At 44.3% G+C, this 26,230-nt stretch overlaps 1 protein-coding gene across 2 annotated transcripts; it reads right to left on the bottom strand.

Annotated features, from left to right (window-relative positions):
• Positions 1 to 26,205, bottom strand: pigm (phosphatidylinositol glycan anchor biosynthesis, class M). Of its 2 annotated transcripts, XM_055651227.1 has the most exons (6): positions 25,395 to 25,533; positions 23,026 to 23,078; positions 10,954 to 11,525; positions 7,019 to 7,277; positions 2,221 to 2,322; positions 1 to 1,323 (listed from the first exon to the last, which is right to left on the bottom strand). In XM_055651227.1, the coding sequence occupies exons 3-6, from the start codon at positions 11,469 to 11,471 to the stop codon at positions 1,156 to 1,158; spliced, it is 1,047 nt and encodes a 348-aa protein (XP_055507202.1). In that variant the 5' UTR covers positions 11,472 to 11,525; positions 23,026 to 23,078; positions 25,395 to 25,533; the 3' UTR covers positions 1 to 1,155. The 2 variants fall into 2 exon arrangements, with proteins under 2 accessions (XP_055507202.1, XP_055507193.1); XM_055651218.1 differs by lacking the exon at positions 23,026 to 23,078 and having other exon boundaries at positions 25,395 to 26,205.
• Positions 26,206 to 26,230: the final 25 nt, after the last annotated feature.

Consider the following 26,230-nt stretch of genomic DNA (forward strand, 5'->3'; position numbering starts at 1 on the left):
CACTGCCAATTCAGAGACAAGATTCGGAATCATATGATTGCAAATGGGGAATTTAAATTCAAGTAATTGAACAAACTCAATACTGGAAACGATAAACCTACCAGTTCAGTTTAGATATTTAACATGGAAATGGACCCTTTGACCCACTGAGTCCACACTGACCATCGATAACCTGTTCACACTAGTTCTATATGATCCCATTCTCTCATCAACTTCCTACACACTTGAGGCAATTTATAAAGACTTGCAAGGTTTTGGGAGGTGGGAGGAAACCCATGTGGTCATAGGGAAAACATGCAAACTCCAACAACATAGCACCCAGGTCAGTCCAACCCGTGTTCTGTACAGCGAGGCAGGAGCCCCACCACCTGCGCCAACCTGCACTTTTCACATTTTGAAAACAAAACTTCTATTTCACTAATATTCTTCATGTATGTATCATCAGATTTACCAAAGTGGTTAACATTCAATTATCTCTTGTAAGGTTAATAAGGGATGGACAATGAATGCCAGTCTTGCCATGTATATCCAAATCATGTTAACAAAAGAAAAACATTAAGCTGTCATATTAACCCTAGGGGATATATTGATAACTCATCAACACGTGACAATTTCCACTCAAAGAAGGCAATCAAGATTAAGTGAAAAACCCTCCTGGGCAAGGTGATATTTCTAAGCAAGGACATGGTTATCTTGTAAGTAGAAGTAGCATAAAAATACCATGCATAATGCAAACTACATTTCTAAGAGTCATCACAGATAAATAAAATGCGAATTCATCATATTTATGCTTAGAATAAGTGGGAGGCACAGCTGGCAGTGTCCAGAGATTCAGGTTTGATCCTGACCTCGGGTGCTCTATGTGCAGAGTTTGAATGTTCTTCTTTATCTCGTGGCTTTCCTCCAGGTGCTCAGATTTCTTCCCACATCCCAAAGACATGTGGGTTAATTCGCCTCAGTAAATTGCACCTACTGCGTAGGTGGTGGGAAAGTGGGATAACAGAACTAGTGTGAATGGCTGATCGATGGTTTGCGTGGACTTGGTGGGCCAAAGGGTCTGTTTTCAGACTGCATCTCTCAATTAAACTAAATACATTTTACGTGCAATCCATTAAAATAAATAGCAATATTCTGAGGAAAGAAGGTTTCTTGCTGTTATTCTGTGTTTGTCTTTGATTGCAGATTCCTTTTCTTGTAGTTTGAGATTAATACCAAGAGAATGAAGCAGTTGATGGCAAGGAATAGCAACCCAGCTAACCAAATAAGCAGATAAGTGTTCTGTCCTTCAAACTCCAGGTAATACGCTGGGGTGAGCCATAATCCCTAGATAGATTCAAAACAATAATCAAAGAATTCAGTCAGCAGAACAAAATAAATATGATTTTATACAAATAATAAACATTTAGCATCCGATTTTCTAAAGCTATTTTTACTAAACCCCTATACTAAATTGTGCTCTCATACATCACTGACATTGGAGGTCTGACACTGATAACTCAAAGCCTTTTCCATTCTGAATGCATATTCCAGACGAAAGATTAACCGTAAGCCAGATACTACATTTATTATGCAGGAATTGGTTGGCCTTTAGTGAAACCTGCGCCACAGTAAAATTTTCCAAATAGGAACGCGGTGTTGAGAATCATAAAATGCTACCAGCTACTGCAAGGTGGTTTATGGAAACAGCCAACCACAAGTTTCATAAAGCACTCCCTCCCCTATGTTAACGGATGTACCTACTACTCTGTCCTTGATTAATCTTTGTTTCACTCTTCTATCTGCCTTTACCCAGCCAAAAAGCTGTTTATACAGACAACTCCCCATGCACAAGAACTTTTGTGAAAAGGTAAGCCATAAATTCTGAGCAGGATGTTTGAACAAAAGCAAAGATGAGGGAACAAAGATACATGCAAAGAGGGAGAATGCAAAAGCAGGCAGGAAGGGAGCTTGAGGCTTCTAGAATGCTGATGAATGAAGGACGCTTTTCTGGGGTTGCAGGAAGCAATCCTGAGGTCGTACAGGCAATGGAGTGGGGTTTTGGCAACAGAAAGGGAAGGTTGGCAATCCGTAGTAATGCAATAACAGTGGACTTCTAAATCACTGCCTGTGTTGCAGCAGGAGATGCATGAGAAGTAGCCCAGTAACTGTCACCCAGCTATTCTATCCAGCCCTCAATGCTACAACATTAAGTTAGTTTTACTGTACAGGAAAAGTACCAACCTGACCAGTGAACCATAAAGCTAGGAGTATGATGCCTCTTCTCCACGAAAATGTCAGATGTGGAAGAACCATTGGTAAAAGACACAAGTACCACAGGAAGTACTAAAATCATAAATAAAGATTGTGTAAGTTATTTTAGCGTTCAGAATATTTTTATTGATTTATTTTCTTCTTCTACACAAAGCAAATGGAAGTTTGCACAGCATTTCAGTGATATGCGGAATATGTTTAATAGTTCTGTGTCATAACATTGAAGCTGGTGGGAGGCAAGTGGACATGACAGCTATTTATTCTACGTGATTATAACCTTATCTTTCTTTGATTTGACCTTGTTCACTATTGTTGGTAAATTCAAATGCTCCTGTCTGTCATTTATTATCATTTTTTGCTGATATCATGGTTCCAATACTAATCCAAGTTGTAAAAGAGATATAAGGATGTACTCAAAGCCTTCCTGATAAAAATGAAACAGTCACACAGACTCCTTGGAATCCTTTACCCAGGCAGTATTAAGCATCTCCAGTCCATGCATCAAACTACCTAGAAGTCCTGCATCGGTTGTATGAGTGCATCAACCAGCACCTCATCAGGCAGCTCATGACCCATTTATTGAAGGGTCTCCAGTTTCCAAAATAGTCTCATTAGCCAACTTTAGTTTTAGTTTTAGAGATACTGCGTGGAAACAAGCCCTGCAGCCCACCGTGAACGCACCAACCAGCAATCGCCCATACATTAGTTCTATCCCACACTAGGGACAATTTACAGAGGCCCAATAACCTACAAACCTGCATGTCTATGGAATAAGAGTTAACTGGAGTAGCGGCTAAAACCAAATGCAGTCACAGGGAGAACGTACAAACTCCGTACTGACAGCAACCATAGTCAGGATCAACCCCGGGTCTCAGGCACTTTAAGGAGCAACTCTATCGCTGCACCACTGTGCCGTCTATCTTAGAACCCAGAACGAGATTTGAAGCAAGTCATTCTCAATCCCAGGGGAAATTCTAAAAAGATAACCATTTCCTACATCATGGTGCCGGGATGCTGTGGTGATTTCCACTTACTGCTCACCCCACGTGGAGCTAATGACTGTGAAATGCCGACCCTTCTACTTACCCAGAGAACTAACAGCTGTCTTTTAACCGCTGTCTATGTACCACCGAGCGCGGACGTGAAGGATGCTATGACAGTGCTCTACAACAACATCAGTGAGCAGCAGAGGGAACATCCAGATGCTTTCTTCATGGCAGCTGGGGATTTCAACCAGGCAAGTCTTAAATCTGTTCTGCCTAAATTCTACCAGCATGTGAACATTGCAACCAGGGGGAAGAACAAACTAGACCTGGTGTACACCAACATTAAAGATGCATATAAAGCAGCCCCCCTCCCCCATATCGGCAACTCTGACCACTTAGCGGTCATGCTCACACCTTCATACAGACCCAGGGTGAAACAGGACAGGCCAACGGTCAAAGAAGTCAGAACATGGCCACAGGGAGCTACGGCAGCACGACAAGACTGTTTTGAAACCACACAGTGGGCCATTTTCAGAGAGGCAGCAACAGATGACAGTGGCATCAACCTCCAAGAATATACAGAATCCGTCATCGCATACATCAATAAATGTATTGAGGATGTAACGGTGGTAAAAACCATCAGGAGGCGTGCCAATCAGAAACCTTGGCTAACTGGGGAAGTGTGTTCCCTACTGAGAATCCGGAATGCGGCATTCAAATCTGGGGACAACGAAGCATACAAACTGGCAAGGGGTAATGCTTCCCGGGGGATCAGGGAAGCGAAGAGGCTGTACGGACAAAAACTCAATAGCCACTTCGCAAATGACAAAGACACATGTCGCTTGTGGCAGGGATTTCAGACCATCACTGACTACAAGCCCCCCCCGCTGCGGATATGCCAAAACAACCCCTCCCTACCAGATGAACTGAACGAGTTCTACGCACGGTTTGAGGTTAAAAACAGCACCCAGACACGTGCACCACTGCCATCTCCCAGTGACCAGTCGCTCAGGCTGTCCGCAGCCAGAGTTAAAAAGGCCTTTGCCAGCGTCAATCCACGCAAAGCTGCAGGGCCGGACAACATTCCTGGATGCGTTCTAAGAGACTGTGCCGAGCAACTGAAAGATGTCTTCACAGACATTTTTAACATCTCACTCAGCCAGGCAGTAGTGCCCAACTGTCTTAAGAGTGCCACCATCGTCCCTGTCCCGAAGAAACCAAACCCAGCCTGCCATAATGACTTTCGACCAGTGGCCCTAACACCCATTGTAATGAAGTGTTTTGAGCGACTAGTTATGCAGCACATCAAAAATAGTCTACCTGCCGACCTAGACCCACTGCAGTTCGCCTACAGAGCCAACCGATCCACAGAGGACGCAGTCTCAACAACACTGAACCTCGTATTGTCACATCTCGATCGGAAAAAATACCTATGCCAGGATCCTCTTCATAGACTTCAGCTCTGCTTTCAATACAATCATTCCGCAGCAGCTGGTGGAGAAGTTGGAGCTATTGGGGGTTGATGCTGGCACATGCAACTGGGTCCTGAACTTTCTGTCGCAACGGCAGCAGACAGTCAGGGTGGGCAGTAAGACATCAAAAACCATAGCCGTGAGCACTGGCTCACCCCAAGGCTGTGTCCTAAGCCCCCTTCTGTTTAGTCTGCTGACACACGACTGTACTGCCAGACTCAATAACAACTTCATCAACAAGTTCGCTGATGACACAACAGTGGTGGGTCTCATCAGTGACAATGATGAATCGGCGTACAGGATGGAGGTGGAGCTGCTCACAGGTTGGTGCAAATCCCACAACCTCATTCTTAACGTGGGGAAAAACTAAGGAGATGGTGGTTGACTTCAGGAGGGCGGGGAAACAACACCATACACCTCTGCACATCGACGGAGCTGATGTGGAAAGGGTCAGCAGCATGAAGTTCTTAGGACTACATCTGTCTGATGACCTGACGTCCACGGCCAACACCACAGCTCTGGTCAAGAGAGCCCAGCAGCGACTTCACCCTCTCCGAAGACTACGTAAAGCAGGCCTCCCCACCACACACCTACGGACTTTTTATAGGGGGACTGTCGAGAGCACACTGACATACGGCATCACTTCCTGGTTCGGGACCTGCAAGGCGTACGAACGGCACCAACTGGACAGGATAGTGAAGACCGCAAGCAGGATTATTGGTGCTCCACTCCCCTTCCTGCTGGACATATACAGGAAGAGATGTATCAACAGAGCCATCTCCATCATCAAAGACCCTTACCACCCATCGCATGACATTTTCTCCATCCTCCCATCTGGGAAGAGGTACAGGAGCATTAGCTGCAAAACCAGCAGGATGCTCCTCAGCTTCTTCCCACAGGCTATAAGACTGTTAAATGGACTTTGCTCCCTGCCAAATAGCAACGTTTTTTTGTTTCCTCTGGGTATGCGAATACTCAGGAAATGACAATAAAGATATACAATACAATACAATACAATATTGTGCATTCAGAAAGTATTAAGACCCCCTCACTTTTTCCCCTTTTTTACGTTACAGCCTTATTCTAAGATGGATTAATTTTTTTAATCATCAATAAACACACAATACCCCGTAATAAAAAAGGGAAAAGAGGTATTTAGAAATTTTTGCAAAGTAATTAAAAATAAATCTGAAATATCACATTTACATAAGTATTCAGACCCTTTGCTATGACACTCAAAATTGAGCTTCGGTGCATCCTGTTTCCATTGATTATCCTTGAAATGTTTCTACAACTTGATTGGAGTCCACCAGTGATAAATTAAATTGATTGTACATGTTTTGGAAAGGCACACACCTGTCTATACAAGGACCCGCAGTTAACTGTGCATGTCAGAGCAAAAAACAAGCCATGAAGATGAAGGAATTGTCCATAGACCTCCGAGACAGGATTTATCTGGGGAAGGGTATAAAACAATTTCTGCAGCATTGTACATCCCAAAGAGCACAGTGGCCTTGAATGGAAGAACTTTAAAACCACCAGGACTCTTCATAGAACTGGCCGCCCACCCAATAAACTGAGCATTTATATACTTGCCTATTATAGTGAAACGAAAGTGAAACAGAGAGAGACAGACAAGGAAGAAAGAGGCAGAAATTCAGAAACATAGAGACGACTATAAGAGAGAGAAAATGTGGCAAAAATCCATGGTGTGAGGGGAAAACCAGGTTTCCACGGTTACATTCAAACCCAACCCTTCCTACCTAAGATAAACACAAAATGCTGGAGTATCTCAGCGGGACAGGCAGCGTCTCTGGAGAGAAGCAATGGGTGATGTTTCGGGTCGAGATCCTTCTTCAGACTCAACCCGCTCCAGCATTTTGTGTCTACCTTCGATTTAAACTAGCATCAGCAGTTCTTTCCTCCACCTTTCCTGCCTATGCAGCCAGCATTGCCCATACTAGGGCAATTTATTCTGCATTCACTTTGGATTATTTTTGGATTTAGTGGCTTAGACGTGAATCTATCAATTCAAGAATTTACATTACATTAAGCAGCCAAACCACCAAATACTGGAGTAACTCAGTGGGACAGGCAACATCACTGGAGAGAAGAAATGGGTGACGTTTCAGGTCGAGACTCTTCTTCTATCTTCTACCTTTGATTTAAACCACCATCTGCAGTTCTTTCCTACACATTAAGCAGCCTGATCCTATCAATAATCAAAAAAGGTACTTCACCAATTTCCCCAGGGAGCAAAGAGAGACACATGCATCAGAGAGTGTCAAATGAGAATTTCCTCAGACTTACCTGTGAAGTGCACACTTTATTAAAAGTGACAAAAATGGCAGTGTGAAGGAAGCAGCAAAATGTAAGGTCCTTGTAATAAGCAAAAGATGTGATGACGAGTAGTAGGAACTGTGGGAGGAAAGCAACTAGTCCCAGAATTGAGCTCCATTCACTCTCTGCAGTCAAATACAACATGTAGAAGTATGGGGAGAAGTTGTGGCGAATGTCTCTTCGTGTTAAGTGGTAGAGATACGTGTGATCCAGAAATTCCCAACCATACCTGGAAAATAAAAAAGTACAAAGTTCACCAAAGAGTCTAAATATTATGGATAGACACAAGATGCTGGAGTAATTCTCTGAAGAGAAGGAATGGGTAACGTTTCGGGTCGAAAGCCTTCTATAGACTGGCTAAATATCATAGACAATAGACAATAGGTGCAGCAGCAGGCCATTCGGCACCGAGCCAGCACCGCCATTTAATGTGATTATGGCTGATCATCCACAATCAGCATCGCGTTCCTGCCTTCTCACCATATCTCTTGACTCAGCTATCTTTAAGAGCTTAAGAGATCTTTAAGAGCAAAGGTAGGAGTAAACGGCTCCTTTGCAGGCAGTGACTAGTGTGGTACTGCAAAGCTCAGTGCTGGGACCCCAGCTATTTACAATATATATTAATGATTTGGACGAGGGAATTGAATGCAACATCTCCAAGTTTGCGGATGACACGAAGCTGGGGGTCAGTGTGAGCTGTGAGGAGGAAGCTAGGAGGCTGCAAGGTGACTTGGATAGGCTGGGTGAGTGGGCAAATGCATGGCAGATGCAGTATAATGTGGATAAATGTGAGGTTATCCACTTTGGTGGCAAAAACAGGAAAGTAGACTATTATCTGAATGGTGGCCGATTAGGGAAGAGGGAGATGCAACGAGACCAGGGTGTCATGGTACACCAGTCATTGAAAGTAGGCATGCAGGCGCAGCAGGCAGTGAAGAAAGCAAATGGTATGTTAGCATTCATAGCAAAAGGATTTGAGTATAGGAGCAGGGAGGTTCTACCGCAGTTGTACAGGTTCTTGGTGAAACCACACCTGGAGTATTGTGGATAGTTTTGGTCTCCTAATCTGAGGAAAGACATTCATGCCATGGAGGGAGTACAGAGAAGGTTCACCAGACTGATTCCTGGGATGTCAGAACTTTCATATGAAGAAAGACTGGATAGACTTGGCTTGTACTCGCTAGAATTTAGAAGATTAAGGGGGGGATCTTATAGAAACTTACAAAATTCTTAAGGGGTTGGACAGGCTTGATGCAGGAAGATTGTTCCCGATGTTGGGGAAGTCCAGAACAAGGGGTCACAGTTTAAGGATAAGGGGGAAATCGTTTAGGACTGAGATGAGAAAAACTTTTTTCACACAGAGAGTGGTGAATCTGTGGAATTCTCTGCCACAGAAGGTAGTTGAAGCCAGTTCATTGGCTATATTTAAGAGGGAGTTAGATGTGGCCCTTGTGGCTAAAAGGGGTATGGAGAGAAGGCAGGTACAGGATACTGAGTTGGATGATCTGCTATGATCATATTGAATGGCGGTGCAGGCTCAAAGGGCTGAATGGCCTACTCCTGCACGTATTTTCTATGTTTCTAACTCCCTCTTGAAAGCATCCAGAGAATTGGCCTCCACTGCTTTCTGAGGCAGAGAATTCCACAGATTCACAACCCTGTGGGTGAAAAAGATTTTCCTCATCTCCGTTCTAAATTATTCTTAAACTGTGGCCTCTGGTTGTGGACTCCCCCAACATCGGGAACATGTTTTGTACCTCTAGCGTGTCCAATCCCTTAATAATTTTATATGTTTCAATAAGGTATCCTCTCATCCTTCTAAATTCTAGAGTATCCAAGCCCAGCCATTCCAATCTATCAACATATGGTAGTACCGCCATCCCGGCAATTAACCTTGTGCACTCCCTCAATAGCAACAATGTCCTTCTTCAAATTTGGAGACCAAAACTGCACACAATACTCCAGGTGTTGTCTCAACAGGGCCCTGTATAACTGCAGAATGATCTCTTTGCTCAACTTCTCTTAATATGAAGGCTTTCTTCACTGCCTGCTGTACCTGCATGCTTAGTTTCAATGACTGATGAACAAGGACCCCCAGATTTAGTTGTACTTCCCCTTTTCGCAATTTGACACCATTCAGATAATAATGTGGATAACCTCACATTTATCCACATTAAACTGCATCTGCCATGCATCTTCCCACTCATCCAACCTGTCCAAGTCACCCTGCATCCTCATAGTATCGTCCTCATAGTTCACACTGCCACCCTGCTTTGTGTCATCTGCAAATTTGCTAATGTTGCTTTTAATCCCTTCATCTAAATCATGAATGTATATTGTATATAGCTGTGGTCCCAGCACCGAGCCTTGTGGCACCCCACTAGGCACTGCCTGCCATTCTGAAAGGGACCTGTTAATCCCTACTCTTTGTTTCTTGTCTGCCAACCAATTTCAATCCATGTCAGCACTCTACCCCAAATACCATGTGCCCTAATTTTGCCCACTAATCTCCTACGAGGGACCTTATTAAATGCTTTCTGAAAGTCCAGATACACTACATCCACTGGCTCATCCTTGTCCATTTTCCTAGTTATGGCCTCAAAACTATCCAGAAGATTGGTCCAGCATGATTTCCCCTTCGTAAATCCATGCTGACTCGGACCGATCCTGTTACTGTATCCAAAAGGCCTCTCTTTTAACTTTTATAATTGATTCCAGCATCTTCCCCACCACCGATGTCAAGCTAACTGGTCTATAATTCCCCGTTTTCTCTCTCCGGCCTTTCTTAAAAAGTGGGATAACATTATAGACATAGAACATAGAACTACCCCTCCCCCTTCCCTCTCTACCCCTCCCCTCCCTCTCTACCCCTCCCCTCCCTCTCTATCTCCTCCCACACTACCCCCCCTCCCTCTCTATCCCCCTCCCCCTCCCTCCTACCCCCTCCCTCTCAACCCCCCTCTGCCCTCCTCCCTCTCTACCCCCCCACACTACCCACATCCTCCTCCCTCTCTACCCCGTCCCCCCTCTCTACCTCCCTCCCCCCCTCTCTGTCCCGCCCCTTCTCTGCCCAACCCTCCGTCTGACCACCACTCCCTCTCTACCCCCCCCCTTCCTTCCTTCTCTAGGGAGTGGTGAGCATTGGGACCTATGGGTGAGTAGGGGAGTATTGCGTTCGGGGACCAGCCCTCCCCTTTGACACCACACCCCCCCACCCTTCCCTCTCTACCCCCCCCTCCCTCTCTAGCCGCGCCTGCGCAGTTGGGGGCTATGCATGAGTGGATAGGGCAGGGGATGGGGGAAAAGGAGCGAATTAATAATATTAGTACAATATCATGCGGGGGGGGGGGGGTGGTGTGGGGGGGGGGGGTGTGGTGTGGGGTGGGTAGTGTGTGACGCTGCAGGCCACACCCAACCACCCTCCCCCGCAACTGCACGTTGAGGGGACGGGACCCAATGGGTCCCACTTGGCCTAGTAACTTATAAAATTAAGGATATCATATGCTTTACTAAAAGCCCCAAAAAACGTGTCCTGCCATCCTCTCTCTGTATTGATGCAGAGGAATCCAGAATCTACACAGCATCACGAGTTTGTGGCTGAAGAGTTGTGTGCACATTCCTATCTGTGCCTATATCCCTACAATTCCTTTAAAACTATTACACGTAGTTTATATTGAATCTCACTTTTTTTTTAAATAGATAATTTCACAGATCTATTAGTATATTTCCTTTGCTCTTTGGCTGCCCGTTCACAAAATTGAATTAAATCAAATATTTTAATTCCCTTCTTTGAAGGTATTAATTAATTCAACAGAAAGGCAGTCAAATCTGGATCTTCCTTGTCAGTATATCTCAGTGCATTTGCCCATTAAGCTATCAAGAATAAGTAGTTTTAATCACTTTACCTGCAATAGAAGAGTGCTCCTAGGATAAGAAATTCGAGGCCAGCAATAGTGATGAACAGAAGCACATCCTTATTTAGCAGTCTGACAATAAACATGGGTTTGAGAAGGCTTATTCCTTTTTTAAGATGCTGTTTATTTCTTATAGTTGGGGTATCATTCTCTTTTGCTTGTTGGCCAGTTTGAAGTGATAGAATTATGGGGAATGCATAGGTCACTGGGTAAATCTTCAAATGTACAGAAAGCCCATAAAACAGTGCAGCCTTCACAATCTGCCTGCGCTTTAGGTAGAACAAAGTACTTAGGACCAACACTGCCAGAACAGCTTCTGCATTCCCTCTACTTGAAACAGCCATTGGCAGGGGGTTGAAGAGCCATAGGCTGCAGTACCAACATGCACTTCGACTGTCCAGTCCTTGGAGGCATAAGATCTTATGCATGAGATGAGCTGCAAGGACATCACATATAATGAATACAAGTTTCCCATATATTTCCATGAAGTAAATGTTGGGCATCAACATCCATGCTAGCAAAGGTGTGTAACGATAGGTTGCTCTTCTGTATGGAGAGGCCCCCTAAAAGCAAATTACAATTAAAAAAAACAATTGTTAATTTTATGATCAATGCTGGTGAGTAGATTTGTTTAGCCTAATTGTACAAGGTATTTGTTTTTTTTGCATCATTATTCACATTTTTTTACTGAATAAAATTTAATTTGTTCCCATTTCATCCATAACCAGCAACAGGTTAATGATTAGCAGCATTTTATCTTATTTATAAATCCAACTTAAAATTGTTTTCTTAAATGTCAATAATTAAATTGACATATTCCTCAATTAAAAGCTTTGTTGAAAGGCTAGCCGTACCATTTAGACAGCTCGAGGTATTGGATTTCTATAAAATTATTACCGCACAACTTGTAGTCACATCACAAGGTTAGTTGAAAACATTTCTAGCCAGGCAAGTTGTACTAGTTTTCTTTAAACATTGTCAATATGCAAAATGTATCTATTCTTCAAGTTGTAAAATGTCAACCACCGTAACATTATCCCTTGGTTCAGTGTGTCACTGAGGCTCCATTCAAATGGACTGTTTAAATACACTTGGGCCCATATCCACATTCCGTTTAAAACCAGGGTCTCATTTCCCAAGCTCTCTTTTAACTGGCTGGAATCCGGTTTCCCAAGTTCTTTTTAAATTCATTAAGTTCACTGGAAAATCTATTATACTACTGTCACATCACAAAAGGGTGATTTAAATTTATATGCTGATGTATTCATAGGCATAATAAACGGAGTATCTAAGTCCGACACCTCCAAAATCAGAAAGGTGCTGTTATCAGTTTTACTGTAACCGTATCATCATAACTCTACAATGCTTGCACAGTATCACAGCCTAGTAAATGTAAAAACATATGTATATACCGTTATCACTTGCACAATATCTTAGTTAATGCTCTCATTATCTCAACACAGTCTATATTTACAACATGTCTTAACATTCCAATCCATATAGTAATGGGAAAGCAAGAAGACCCACCTTGTCAGCAACTCTGAACATGAGGGATAGGAGATCTATGGTGTAAGCGGGTGACAACCACCCACGAAGCAATGACATATGTAAAACACAGTAACTTAGATTAGATTAGATTAGATTAGATTCCTTTATTGTCATTCAGACCTTTCGGTCTGAACGAAATTATGTTGCCTGCAGTCATACACAGAACCAATAAAAACAAAACATACAATAAACACAAATTAAACATCCACCACAGTGAGTTCACCAAGCACATCCTCACTGTGATGGAGGCAAAGTCTTTAGTCTCCGTCTCTTCCTTGTTCTCCCTCTGCGCTGAGGCGATCGATCCAGGTCAGAGATGCCGCTCTCCAGTCCAGCGGACCTCCATGGTGATGTCGCCGCCGCCAAAAGCCGGAACGCCGTCTCCGCTCCGAGACGGCCCACCACAGCATCAGCTCCGGGCAGCCGCCCCAGCTCCAGGCTGCCGCCCCAGCTCCAGGTCCCGCAGTCTGCGCTCCGGGCCGCCGCCCCAGCTCCGGGTCCCGCAGTCTGCGCTCCGGGCCGCCGCCCCAGCTCCAGGTCCCGCAGTCTCCGCTCCGGGCCGCTGTCCCAGCTCCGGGCCGCTGTCCCAGCTCCGGGTCCCGCAGTCTCAGCTCCGAGTCCCGCTGCATCAGCTCCAGGCCGCTGCAGAAAGCCAGAACACCGCACCAGCAAGTCGGGCCACCGCTGCCTTAGCCCCGAAGACGGCCAGCCTCTCGTTGGCTCTGCCTCCGGAGGCTCGGGGTCAGTCGCAGGCTGGAGGCCGCCAGCTCCGCCATTAGGCCTCAGCGCAGACGGAGGCAGAGAAGGGGGATACGACACAAAAAAGTCGCATTCCCCCGAAGGAAGAGACAGTGAACATGTTTCACCCCCCCTCTAACACAACCCAACAAACTAAAACTTAACCAAAACAAGACAAAAAAAACAACAGAAAAAAGTAAAGACAGACGGACTGCAGGCGAGCCGCAGCTGTTAACAGCGCCGCCACTTCCGGAAAGTAACTGTTCAATTAATAGAGTTGCTTTATGTGTCTGTCCCACTTAGGCAATTTTTCAGGCGACTGTTAAGTTGCCGGCAGTCGCCTGAAAAACCAGCAACTGGAATGGCGATTGACAGAGTGGAACACACACATACACACACAAACACATCTCAGGCACGGGACAGGGCAAGTGGGGGAGCGCTGTCTGAAACTCACACGGTGCAAAGCCAAGGTGATACAGACACACACCGTGATGAACAGGAAGGTTGCCGCGCATTGTGTACGGTAAGTCCTTTAAAAGAGGGGGGTGGGGTGAGGGGGGGGGGGGAGAAGGAGGGAGAAGGAGTGGAGGCAACTTTTAAGAAGCCAGAGATACACGGCTGTGAAGCTCGGCAGACATTTAACATTACCGGTCGGTTATCCTTGGTTCTGAAAACGAATGTTTACATTTTTTTCCCCCAATGAGCCAATGAAATTCACCGGTCAGCATCGGATACAACCTACGAGAACCTTCGACCTCCTGGCGACCCATCTGCGGCACGAGAATTCTCGCTACTCTCCATGGCGGCTTCATTCTAGTCGCCGCTAATTTTTCAACATGTTGAAAAATTCGCGGTGACCATAATGAGGCCACGACTAGTTCTCAGAATGTGGGAACTAGTGATCACGATCATGAAGGAAACTCCCCGGCAACCACCCGCGAACATGTGGCGACTGCATAGTCTCCTTCAGTCGCCTAAAGAGTCGCCTAAGTGGGATAGGCCCAATTTGAAAAGTACAAATCAGGCAAACTGCAGGTCACTTTGTATCTCAACTCGTATGCACTCAATGCTAATCTTTTTTAGGCAGTTTTTTGGGATTGAAGATGACTTGCTTCCATTCTCGTGTTGTTGGTTCTGTGGTGGCAGATGAAGCCAATGTGTGAATGATAAATTCTTCCATGGGGCAGGGGGCCCCTGACTGGGATGGGAAGGGAGTCTTGGAGGTGGTATATCCCTTCTGGCACTTACATGGGACATATGAATGCTCCCAGCACATGCTCTCAGGGTTCCCAATGCCAAAACCAAGTTGAGCAAACCCTGCAGCAGCTGGCAATCTAACTAGATTACTCTGGAATTTCACCTCACACAGGTATTTTGCACTCTTTGACCACAATGTTATCACACCCGGAAACTCAGCAGAAAAACATGTTTAGTGCATTTTTAAATATGTTTTCAGAAGCTTTGAAGGAAGAAATTATTACAGGAATCAAGAAATGTCAGTACTATATCAGGGTGTGGCTGCATACAGTAAACATGATTCATAATTCTCAGGAACACAAAAAAGCTGGAGAAACTCAGCGGGTGCAGCAGCATCTATGGAGTGAAGGAAATAGGCAAGGTTTCGGGCCAAAACCCTTCTTCAGACTGATCTGGGGTGGGGGGGGGGGGGGAGAAGAAAGGAAAAAGGAGGAGGAGCCCGAAGGCTGGGGGATGTGAGGAGACAGCAGGAGGACTGAGGAAGGGGAGGAGACAGCACGGACTAACAAAATTGGGAGAATTCGATGTTCATGCCCCCAGGATGCAGACTCCCAAAGCGGAATATGAGTTGCTGTTCCTCCAATTTCCGGTGTTGCTCGCTCTGCCCATGGAGGAGACCCAGGACAGAGAGATTGCATACGGAGTGGGAGGGGGAGTTGAAGTGCTGAGCCACCGGGAGCTCAGGTTGATTATTGCGGACCGAGCGGAGGTGTTCGGTGAAACGATCGCCCAACCTCCACTTGGTCTCACCGATATAGATCTGCTCACATTTAGAGCAGTGGATGCAATAGATTAGGTTGGAGGAGATGCAGGTAAACCTCTGTCGCACCTGGAACGACTGCTTGGGTCCTTTTCTGATACATACTTAAGGTCCAATGATATCTGTTTGCCTATTTGGACATGGTCAATTAACAATGTAGTGGTACAGTAGTCATATTAATTGGGTTTATAATCTAAAGAATATGAAATCATTTTTTATCAAGTGAGTTTTAACTGTTTAAAAAAAGTATTCAAAATTACAGTACATTATGTAGCAATGATACAAAATTTTGAGATTAAAAAATATCAAAGTCTGCAATTTATCCCATCAGATAAAGCATAAAAAATAAGTTTAATTTGACACTTAATTCACTTTCATATCTTCAGTATTAAAAAAAGTTGTGGCCTTTTCCATACTCGGAAATTAGCATCTTGTTCCTTATTGCTTTTCCATTGACTTAACACAAAAGCTGTGATCGAGGACAGTCAAAAATCCATTACTTTCTTAAAAATCAAGAGAACTGAATGAAATGTTCAGTTATTATAGATTGAAGCATTCTGAAACAAATATAAAACATCTGACTTGGATGACCTGAAATTAAAACATATTATAAAAAGAGGAATCGAATATAGGAGCAAAGAGGTCCTTCTGCAGTTGTACAGAGCCCCAATGAGACCACACCTTGAGTATTGTGTGCAGTTTTGGTCCCCTAATCTGAGGAAGGACATTCCTGCTATTGAGGAAGTGCAGCGTAGGTTTACAAGGTTAATTCCTGGGATGGTGGGACTGTCATATGCTGAGAGAATGGAGCAGCTGGGCTTGTACACTCTGGAGTTTAGAAGGATGAGAGGGTATCTCATTGAAACATATAAGATTGTTAAGGGCTTGGACACACTAGAGGCAGGAAACATGTTCCCGATGTTGGGGGAGTCCAGAACGAGGGTCCACAGTTTAAGAATAAGGAGTAAGCCATTTAGAACGGAGACGAGGAAACACATTTTCTCACAGCGAGTGGCGAGTCTGTGGAATTCTCTGCCTCAGAGGGCGGTGGAGGCGGGGTCTCTGGATGCTTTCAAGAGAGAGCTAGATAGGGCTCTTAAAAATAGTGGAATTAGGGGATATGGGGAGATGGCAGGAACGGGGTACTGATTGGGGATGATCAGCCATGATCACATTGAATGGCGGTGCTGGCTCGAAGGGCCAAATGGCCTACCCCTGCACCTAATGTCTATTGTCTATAATTAGTTAATTACCTAATTGTAGTTAATTACAAAATTGACCGTTGTGACGGAAATAGTAATAAACACCCAGACTGCCTTGAAAATTCAAAAATGTGATATTCCCAAGATCAGAACTTTAATATTATTGTATTATATGCTGTAAGTCTTTAACAGATAGGTAAATAAATTACAATTTCTAGCAATAGACCAAGTCTTTATGGAGAAGATCAGTTGCTAGCTGGTACATTGGCATATCATCTTTGTCACATGACATGTTACCATCTTCCACCTAAAATCTCTAATTCTCTAATAGGTATTATATGTTTTTATTGTGTTTATTCCATGGAAAAGTCAAACTGCTTTCTAATCAGGTTTTTTGCAAATCAACCATAAACACTTAAAAAAAATAACTTACATATGAAACATAGAAAATAAAAACATAGAAAATAGGTGCAGAAGGAGGCCATTCAGCCCTACGAGCCAGCACCACCATTCAATGTGATCATGGCTGATCATCCACAATCAGTACCCCGTTCCTGCCTTCTCCCCATATCCTTTGATTCAGCTAGCTCTAAGAGCTTTATCTAACTCTCTTTTGAATGTTACACAAAAAAGCTGGAGAAACTCAGCGGGTGCAGCAGCATCTATGGAGCGAAGGAAATAGGCAACGTTTCGGGCCGAAACCCTTCTTCAGACTTTTGAATGTATCCAGTGAATCAGCCTCCACTGCCTTCTGAGGTAGAGAATTCCACAACCTCTCTGGGTGAAAAGGTATTTCCCCATCTCAGTTCTAAATGGCCACCCCTTATTCTTAACCTGATTCTAGACTCCCCCAACATCAGGAACATATTTCCTGCATCTAGCTTGTCCAATCCCTTAATAATTTTATGTTTCAATAATAAACCCTCTCATCCTTCTAAATTCCAGTGAATACAAGCCCAGTCGTTCCATTCTTTTATCATCTGACAGTCCCGCCATCCAGGGAATTAACCTTGTGAACCTATGCAGCACATCCTCAATAGCAAGAATGTCCTCTGGGATGCAAGGCTGCATCCCAGAGTACTTAAGGAAGTAGCTCCAGAAATAGTGGATGCATTAGTAATAATCTTTCAAAACTCTTTAGATTCTGGAGTAGTTCCTGAAGATTGGCGGGTAGCAAACGTAACCCCACTTTTTAAGAAGGGAGGGAGAGAGAAAATGGGGAATTACAGACCAGTTAGTCTAACATCGGTAGTGGGGAAACTGCTAGAGTCAGTTATTAAAGATGGGATAGCAGCACATTTGGAAAGTGGTGAAATCATTGGACAAAGTCAGCATGGATTTACGAAAGGTAAATCATGTCTGATGAATCTTATAGAATTTTTCGAGGATGTAACTAGTAGTGTGGATAGGGGAGAACCAGTGGATGTGGTGTATCTGGACTTCCAGAAGGCTTTCGACAAGGTCCCACATAAGAGATTAGTATACAAACTTAAAGCACAAGGCATTGGAGGTTCAGTATTGATGTGGATAGAGAACTGGCTGGCAAACAGGAAGCAAAGAGTAAGAGTAAACGGGTCCTTTTCACAATGGCAGGCAGTGACTAGTGGGGTACCCCAAGGCTCAGTACTGGGACCCCAGCTATTTACAATATATATTAATGATCTGGATGAGGGAATTGAAGGCAATATCTCCAAGTTTGCGGATGACACTAAGCTGGGGGGCAGTGTTATCTGTGAGGAGGATGCTAGGAGACTGCAGGGTGACTTGGATAGGCTGGGTGAGTGGGCAAATGTTTGGCAGATGCAGTATAATGTGGATAAATGTGAGGTTATCCATTTTGGTGGCAAAAACAGGAAAGCAGTCTATTATCTAAATGGTGGCCGATTGGGAAAGGGGGAGATGCAGCGAGACCTGGGTGTCATGGTACACCAGTCATTGAAGGTAGGCATGCAGGTGCAGCAGGCAGTAAAGAAAGCGAATGGTATGTTAGCTTTCATTGCAAAAGGATTTGAGTATAGGAGCAGAGAGGTTCTACTGCAGTTGTACAGGGTCTTGGTGAGACCACACCTGGAGTATTGCGTACAGTTTTGGTCTCCAAATCTGAGGAAGGACATTATTGCCATAGAGGGAGTGCAGAGACGGTTCACCAGACTGATTCCTGGGATGTCAGGACTGTCTTATGAAGAAAGACTGGATAGACTTGGTTTATACTCTCTAGAATTTAGAAGATTGAGAGGGGATCTTATAGAAACTTACAAAATTCTTAAGGGGTTGGACAGGCTAGATGCAGGAAGATTGTTCCCGATGTTAGGGAAGTCCAGGACGAGGGGGGTCACAGCTTAAGGATAAGGGGGAAATCCTTTAAAACCGAGATGAGAAGAACTTTTTTCACACAGAGAGTGGTGAATCTCTGGAACTCTCTGCCACAGAGGGTAGTTGAGGCCAGTTCATTGGCTATATTTAAGAGGGAGTTAGATGTGGCCCTTGTGGCTAAGGGGATCAGGGGGTATGGAGAGAAGGCAGGTACGGGATACTGAGTTGGATGATCAGCCATGATCATATTGAATGGCGGTGCAGGCTCGAAGGGCCGAATGGCCTACTCCTGCACCTAATTTCTATGTTTCTATGTCCTTTTTCAAATTAAGGGACCAAAATTGCACACAATACTCCAGGAGTGGCCTCACCAGGGCCCTGTACAAATGCAGAAGGATCTCTTTGCTCCTGTACTCAAATCCTCTTGTTATGAGGGCAAACATGCCATTAGCTTTCTTCACTGTCTGTTGTGCCTGCATGCTTACTTTCAGTGACTGATGTACACCCAGGTCTCGTTGCACCTCCCCTTTTCCTAATTTGACACCATTCAGATAAAAATCTGCCTTCTTGTTCTTGCCACCAAAGTGGATCTCACATTTATCCACATTATACTGAATCCTCCATGCTTCTGCCCACTCACCCAACCTACCCAAGTCACCCTGCATCCTCATACCATCCTCTTCACAGCCACCCAGCTGTGTCATCTGCAAATTTTACTTTTAAATCCCTCATCTAAATCAGGGGGTTCCCAACCTTTTTCGTCCCGTTTACCCCTGGCAACTTTAATAGCACATGACAATGTTAGTACACTTATTTATGAACAACTAATGATGAACAGATACCAGTATACCAGAACCAAACACAGTCAGCCAATGAGAAAAAATATGTACAAATCTAGAATCAACAAATTTACCCCAAGTAGGTAAATTTACCCCATCTAAATCATTGATATATATTGTGGGTTGGGAACCCTTGATCTAAATCATTGATATATATAAATAGCTGCGGTCCAGCACCAAGCCTTGTGACCCCCACTAGTCACTGCCTGCTACTCTGAAAGGGACCCGTTAATTCCTACTTTGATTCCAGTCTGCCAACCTATTTTCTATCCGTTAATACCCTACCCCCAATACCATGTGCTCTAATTTTGCCTACTGATCTGTGTGGGTCTTTCTGAAAGTCCAGATACACTACATCCGCTGGTTCTTCCTTATCCATTTTACTTGTAACATCAAAATATTCCAGAAGATTAGTCAAGCAAGATCTCCCCTTCATAAATCCAAGACAGATCCCGTTACTGCTAACAAATCTTCCCCACTACCGATGTCAGGCTAACTGATCTAGAATGAGCCACCTCGTTGAGTACCCTGGGATGTAGACCATCAGGCCTTGGGGATTAATCAGCCAACAGTCCCATCCGTCTATCCAGCACCATTTCCTGACTAATGTGAATTTCCTTCAGTTCCTCCATCACCCTAGATCCTCTGTCCCCTAGTACTTCTGGGCGATTGTTTGGGTCTTCCTCAGTGAAGACAGAACCAAAGTACCTGTTCAACTCATCTGCCATTTTCTTGTTCCCCATAATAAATTCACCTGTTTCTGTCTTCAAGGAACCTACATTGGTCTTAGAAAATAGGTGCTGGAGGAGGCCAGTTTCATTACTCTAAACTAATCTTTTCCACTTCACATACCTAAAGAAGCTTTTACTATCCTCCTTTATATTCTTGGCTAGCTTACCTTTGTACTTCATTTTTTCTCCCTGTATTACCTTTTTAGTTACCTTCTGTTGTTCTTTAAAAGTATCTCAATCCTCTGGCTTCCTGCTCATTTTTGCTATGTTGTGAAGATGTCTTTCATAATACCCACATTTATTGTCCATTCAAAACTCAAGTGAAGAAGAAAGTGTGGGCTACTTTATTGAAATATTGCTCTTAATAGATGTGTTCCAAGATTTTTTAACTCTGCATTTACAATGCCCTCCATAATGTTTGGGACAAGGACCCATCATTTATTTACTTGCCTCTACTCCACAATTTGAGATTTGTAACAGAAAAATCACATATGGTTAAAGTGCACATTGTCAGATTTTATTAAAGGGTATTTTTATACATTTGGTTTCACCATGTAGAAATTACAGCCGTGTTTATACATAGTCCCCCCCCCCCCCCCCATTTCAGGATACCATAATGTTTGGGACATGGCTTCACAGGTGTTTGTAATTGCTCAGGGGTGTTTAAATGCCTCCTTAATGCAGGTATAGGAGAGCTCTCAGCACAAAGTCTTTCCTCCAGTGTTTCCATCACCTTTGGAAACTTTTGTTGCTGTTTATCAACATGAGGACCAAAGTTGTCCTCTTTTCCCTTTCAGAATGGCAAGCAGTGACTAGTGGGGTACCACAAGGCTCGGTGCTGGGACCGCAGCTATTTACAATATATATTAATGATTTAGATGAAGGGATTACAATTAACATTAGCAAATTTGCAAATGACACAAAGCTGGGTGGCAGTGTGAACTGTGCGGAGGATGCTATGAGAATGCAGGGTATCTTGGACAAGTTGGGTGAGGGGGCAGATGCATGGCAGATGTAGTTTAATGTGGATAAATGTGAAGTTATCCACTTTGGTAGCAAAAACAGGAAGGCAGATTATTATCTAAATGGTGTCAAGTTGTGAAAAGGGGAAGTACAACAGGATCTGGGGGGTCCTTGTTCATCAGTCAATGAAAGTAAGAATGCAGGTACAGCAGGCAGTGAAGAAATCAATTGGCATGTTAGCCTTCATAATAAGAGGAGTTCAGTATAGGAGCAAAGAGGTCCTGCAGTTGTACAGGGCCCTAGTGAGACCACATCTGGAGTATTGTGTGCAGTTTTGGTCTCCAAATTTGAGGAAGAACATTGGGGGAGTGCAGCATAGGTTCACAAGGTTAATTCCCAGGATGGCGAGACAGTCATATGGTGAGAGAATGGAGCGTCTGAGCTTGTATACTCTGGAAGGATGAGGGGATCTTATTGAAACATATAAGATTATTAAGGGTTTGGACAAGCTCGTTCCAAACCCTTAATAACGTTCCCGATGTTGGGGGAGTCCAGAACCAAGGGCCACAGTTTAAGAATAAGGGGTAAGCCATTTAGAACGGAGATGAGGAAACACTTTTTCACAGTGTTGTGAGTCTGTGGAATTCTCTGCCTCAGAGGGCGGTGGAGGCCGGTTCTATGGATACTTTCAAGAGAGTGCTAGATAGGGCTCTTAAAGATAGCGGAGTCAGGGGATATGCACGGTGTGCAAATAACGGACAGCCTCACCTGGTCCAGGAACACCACTGGGACCGTCAAACGGGCCAATCAGCGACTGCACTTCCTGAGGAAACTAAAACAAGCCTCACTCCCCACCAACATCCTCAGGACTTTCTACAGGGGCACGGTGGAGTCTGTACTCACGTACTGCATAAATACGTGGTACTGCACCTGCAACTGCTCGGACAGGAAGGCTCTGCAGAGGGTAGTGAGGGGAGCAGAGAGGATCATTGGCGTCTCCCTACCCTCGGTACAAGAACTGTTCCAGAGCCGCTGTCTGAAGAAAGCACAGAGAATTGCCAAGGACAAACTGCACCCCCTCCACACACACCTGGATCTCCTGCCATCAGGCAAGAGATATCGAAGCATCAAAGCCCGGACTACGAGGCTGCTAAACAGCTTCCTACCACAGGCTGTGAGGCTGCTAAACAGTCACTCTGCACCCACAGTCACTTGACTTGACTCTGCGGCTGGCACGGACACTTTAATACTGGCACTGGCCACTCAAATCAGCGGCCCCGGACATTTTTTATGATTGGTTTATTGTATTTTAACATTGTGGGTTTTTTTTACCTGCTTTTAACTATTTATACTGTTCCATCAGGGACTGGATTGTTTTTTAGTGTTATTATGTGTGAAGTGTTTTAAATTTCATGTGCGATGCTCCGCTATTCACTGGGAAACGTCTTTTCATTTTGCACTGTAACAACTGTTGCTTGCAAGATGACAATAAAGGTTGATTGATTGATTGATTGATTGATTGATATGGGGAGAAGACAGGAACGGGGTACTGATTGTGGATGATCACATTGAATGGCAGTGCTGGCTCAAAGGGCCGAATGGCCTACTCCTGCACTTATTGTCTATTGTGCCAATGAAAGTCAAAGAAGCCATTATGAGACTGAGAAACAAGAATAAAACTGTTAGTGACATCAGCCAAACCTTAGGCTTACCAAAATCAACTGTTTGGAACATCATTCCGAAGAAAGAGAGCACTGGTGAGCACCTGTGGGCCAGATCAGAAACACTCTTCAGGAGCCAGGTGTGAATTTGTCAATGACCACTGTCCGCAGAAGACTTCATGAACAGAAATACAGAGGCTTCACTGCAAGGTGCAAACCACTGGTTAGCTGCAAAAATAGGATGACCAGAAGTACACAAATGAGCAACCACAGTTCTGGAAAAGGGTCTTGTGGACAGATGAGATGAAGATTAACATGTCAGAGTGATGGCAAGAGCAAAGTATGGAGGAGAGAAGGAACTGCCCAAGATCCAAAGCATACCACCTCATCTGTGAAACACAGTGGTGGGGGTGTTATGACCAGGGCCTGTGTGGCTGCTAAAGGTACTGGCTCAATTATCTTCATTGATGATACAACTGCTGATGGTAATAGCATAATGAATTCTGAAGTGTATAGATACACCCTACCTGCTCAAGTTCAAACAAATGCCTCAAAACTCATTGGCAGGCAATTCATTCTACAGCAAGACAATGATTCCCAAATATACTGCTAATGCAACAAAGGAGTTTTTCAAAGCTAAAAATCACCCAATGATTGAACCCAATTGAGCATGCCTTTTATATGCTGAAGAGAAACCTGAAGGGGACTAGCCCCCAAAACAAGCATAAGCTAAAGATGGCTGCAATACAATCCAATACGTAGAGCATCACCAGAGAAGACACCCAGCAACTGGTGATGCCCATGAATCGCAGGCTTCACGCAGTCATGATATGCAACAAAATACTTTCATTTACATGGCATTGCTGTGTCCCAAACATTATAATTGTTTGGTGTCCTGAAATGGGGAGGGGGGGGGAACTATGTATAAACACTGCTGTAATTTCTACATGGTGAAACCAAAATGTATAAAAATGGCCTTTATTAAAATGTGACATTGTGCACTTTAACCAAACGTGATTTTTCTATTACAAATCTCAAATTGTGGAATACAGAGGCAAATAAATAATGGGTCTGTGTCCGAAACCTAATGGAGGACACTGTATGAATGAGGTATCGTTAGAGTCATGCGAGCCTTGAGGGTGAACTAAGATGCAATGGTGTTTCTATGCATCTTTTATCTCGTGTGCTGCCTTAGCAGTGGAGAGCAAAGATTTAGGAAGTCATATGCAGATTTTGAATTATGCATTTAACCATATAACCATATAACAATTACAGCACGGAAACAGGCCATCTCGGCCCTACAAGTCCGTGCCGAACACATTTTTTTCCCCCTTAGTCCCACCTGCCTGCACTCGTACCATAACCCTCCATTCCCTTCTCATCCATATGCCTATCCAATTTATTTTTAAATGATACCAATGAACCTGCCTCCACCACTTCCACTGGAAGCTCATTCCACACCGCTACCACTCTCTGAGTAAAGAAGTTCCCCCTCATATTACCCCTAAACTTCTGTCCCTTAATTCTGAAGTCATGTCCTCTTGTTTGAATCTTCCCTATTCTCAAAGGGAAAAGCTTGTCCACATCAACTCTGTCTATCCCTCTCATCATTTTAAAGACCTCTATCAAGTCCCCCCTTAACCTTCTGCGCTCCAGAGAATAAAGACCTAACTTATTCAACCTATCTCTGTAACTTAGTTGTTGAACCCAGGCAACATTCTAGTAAATCTCCTCTGTACTCTCTCTATTTTGTTGACATCCTTCCTATAATTGGGCGACCAAAATTGTACACCATACTCCAGATTTGGTCTCACCAATGCCTTGTACAATTTTAACATTACATCCCAGCTTCTATACTCAATGACCTGATTTATAAAGGCTAGCATACCAAAAGCTGTCTTTACCACCCTATCTATATGAGATTCCACCTTCAAGGAACTATGCACGGTTATACCCAGATCCCTCTGTTCAACTGTATTCTTCAATTCCCTACCATTTACCATGTACGTCCTATTTTGATTTGTCCTGCCAAGGTGTAGCACCTCACATTTATCAGCATTAAACTCCATCTGCCATCTTTCAGCCCATGTAAAGTGGGCTGAAAAATTTGTAGTCATATTGTATTTGCGGTGAGCGACTATTTATGGAGGCAGATGACTCGTGACTGTAATTGTCAAATCACCATGTATTTCCTAAAATTTTATGCAAAAAGTGGCGGTTATTCATTGCAGTCCTTCTGAAGATATTATTAGAGCGTTCCAGGATTTCGATTCAGCTCCGATGAAGAAATGATACCATATAACAGTACAAGTCAAATTTGTCAACCACTTCAGGAATGGATGATATACACTGGCAAAATAGGTAAATTCACCTCAGTAAGGTGCATCTATTAACTAACGTTGTGCGCCAAATTGAATTACCTGAGTGACAAATCTGGCGGCGTCTGTGAAGACTTGGTAATCCACATCCGTGTACTTAACCTGCATGGAACGATCCTGGTACAGCCCATAAAAGACGAGGGCAACACGAACGCCGAGAGCAACTATGAACGGGCCAGTGACCCCATGAGATCCACCCATGGCCATTTAAGAGATAGCGAGGCACCACCGCCCCTCGATAACCATGAAATAGTTGCACGGGTCGATTTTATTTAAGGTAAAAAGAAAACGATCGCCCTGAGTAACGTTGACAGCAAAGGGCTTGAGTTGGAAGGCTTCTTCTTCTTTCGTGCGGCGTGCACAGCCTAAAGTTGTTGGACAACTTGTTCTATTTGATCTTTCGTTTGTGCACGTCGAGTTGATTGCATTAGTCGAAACAGGGCGGACCACGTGAAGGTTGCAATAGTTGGAAGGCTCTTGTCAATGGGGTTTTATTCACAATCATTTGGAGTGTCCCTGGGTGGAATGAGAACCTGTGTGGGAAGGAACTGCAGATGCTGGCACCGAAGATAAACACAACATGTTGGAGTAACTCAACGGGACAGGCAGCATCCGGCCCATTTTGAGCTCTGCAGGTGGCAGGACGATTACCCCCGCCCGAAAGTAGACGCGCTGGCAGCCAGCCGCCCGCCCTGGTCGATCTCCTGCAGCCAACATGCAAGGAGACTCCTGTGTTAGAGACGCTCACGCTCCGGTGTCAGCCTGAGTGACGGTCGTTATTCGCTGGAAGATGATGGGGGGGTCCGGCGGTTGCTCTTCTCGCTCGAGCCTGAGGGGAGGCGGGAGGCGCATCACGTGACGGTGTGTGGGCCGGGTTG

Source organism: Leucoraja erinacea, chromosome 2 (assembly GCF_028641065.1).
Source record: "Leucoraja erinacea ecotype New England chromosome 2, Leri_hhj_1, whole genome shotgun sequence".
Lineage (NCBI taxonomy): Eukaryota > Metazoa > Chordata > Chondrichthyes > Rajiformes > Rajidae > Leucoraja > Leucoraja erinaceus.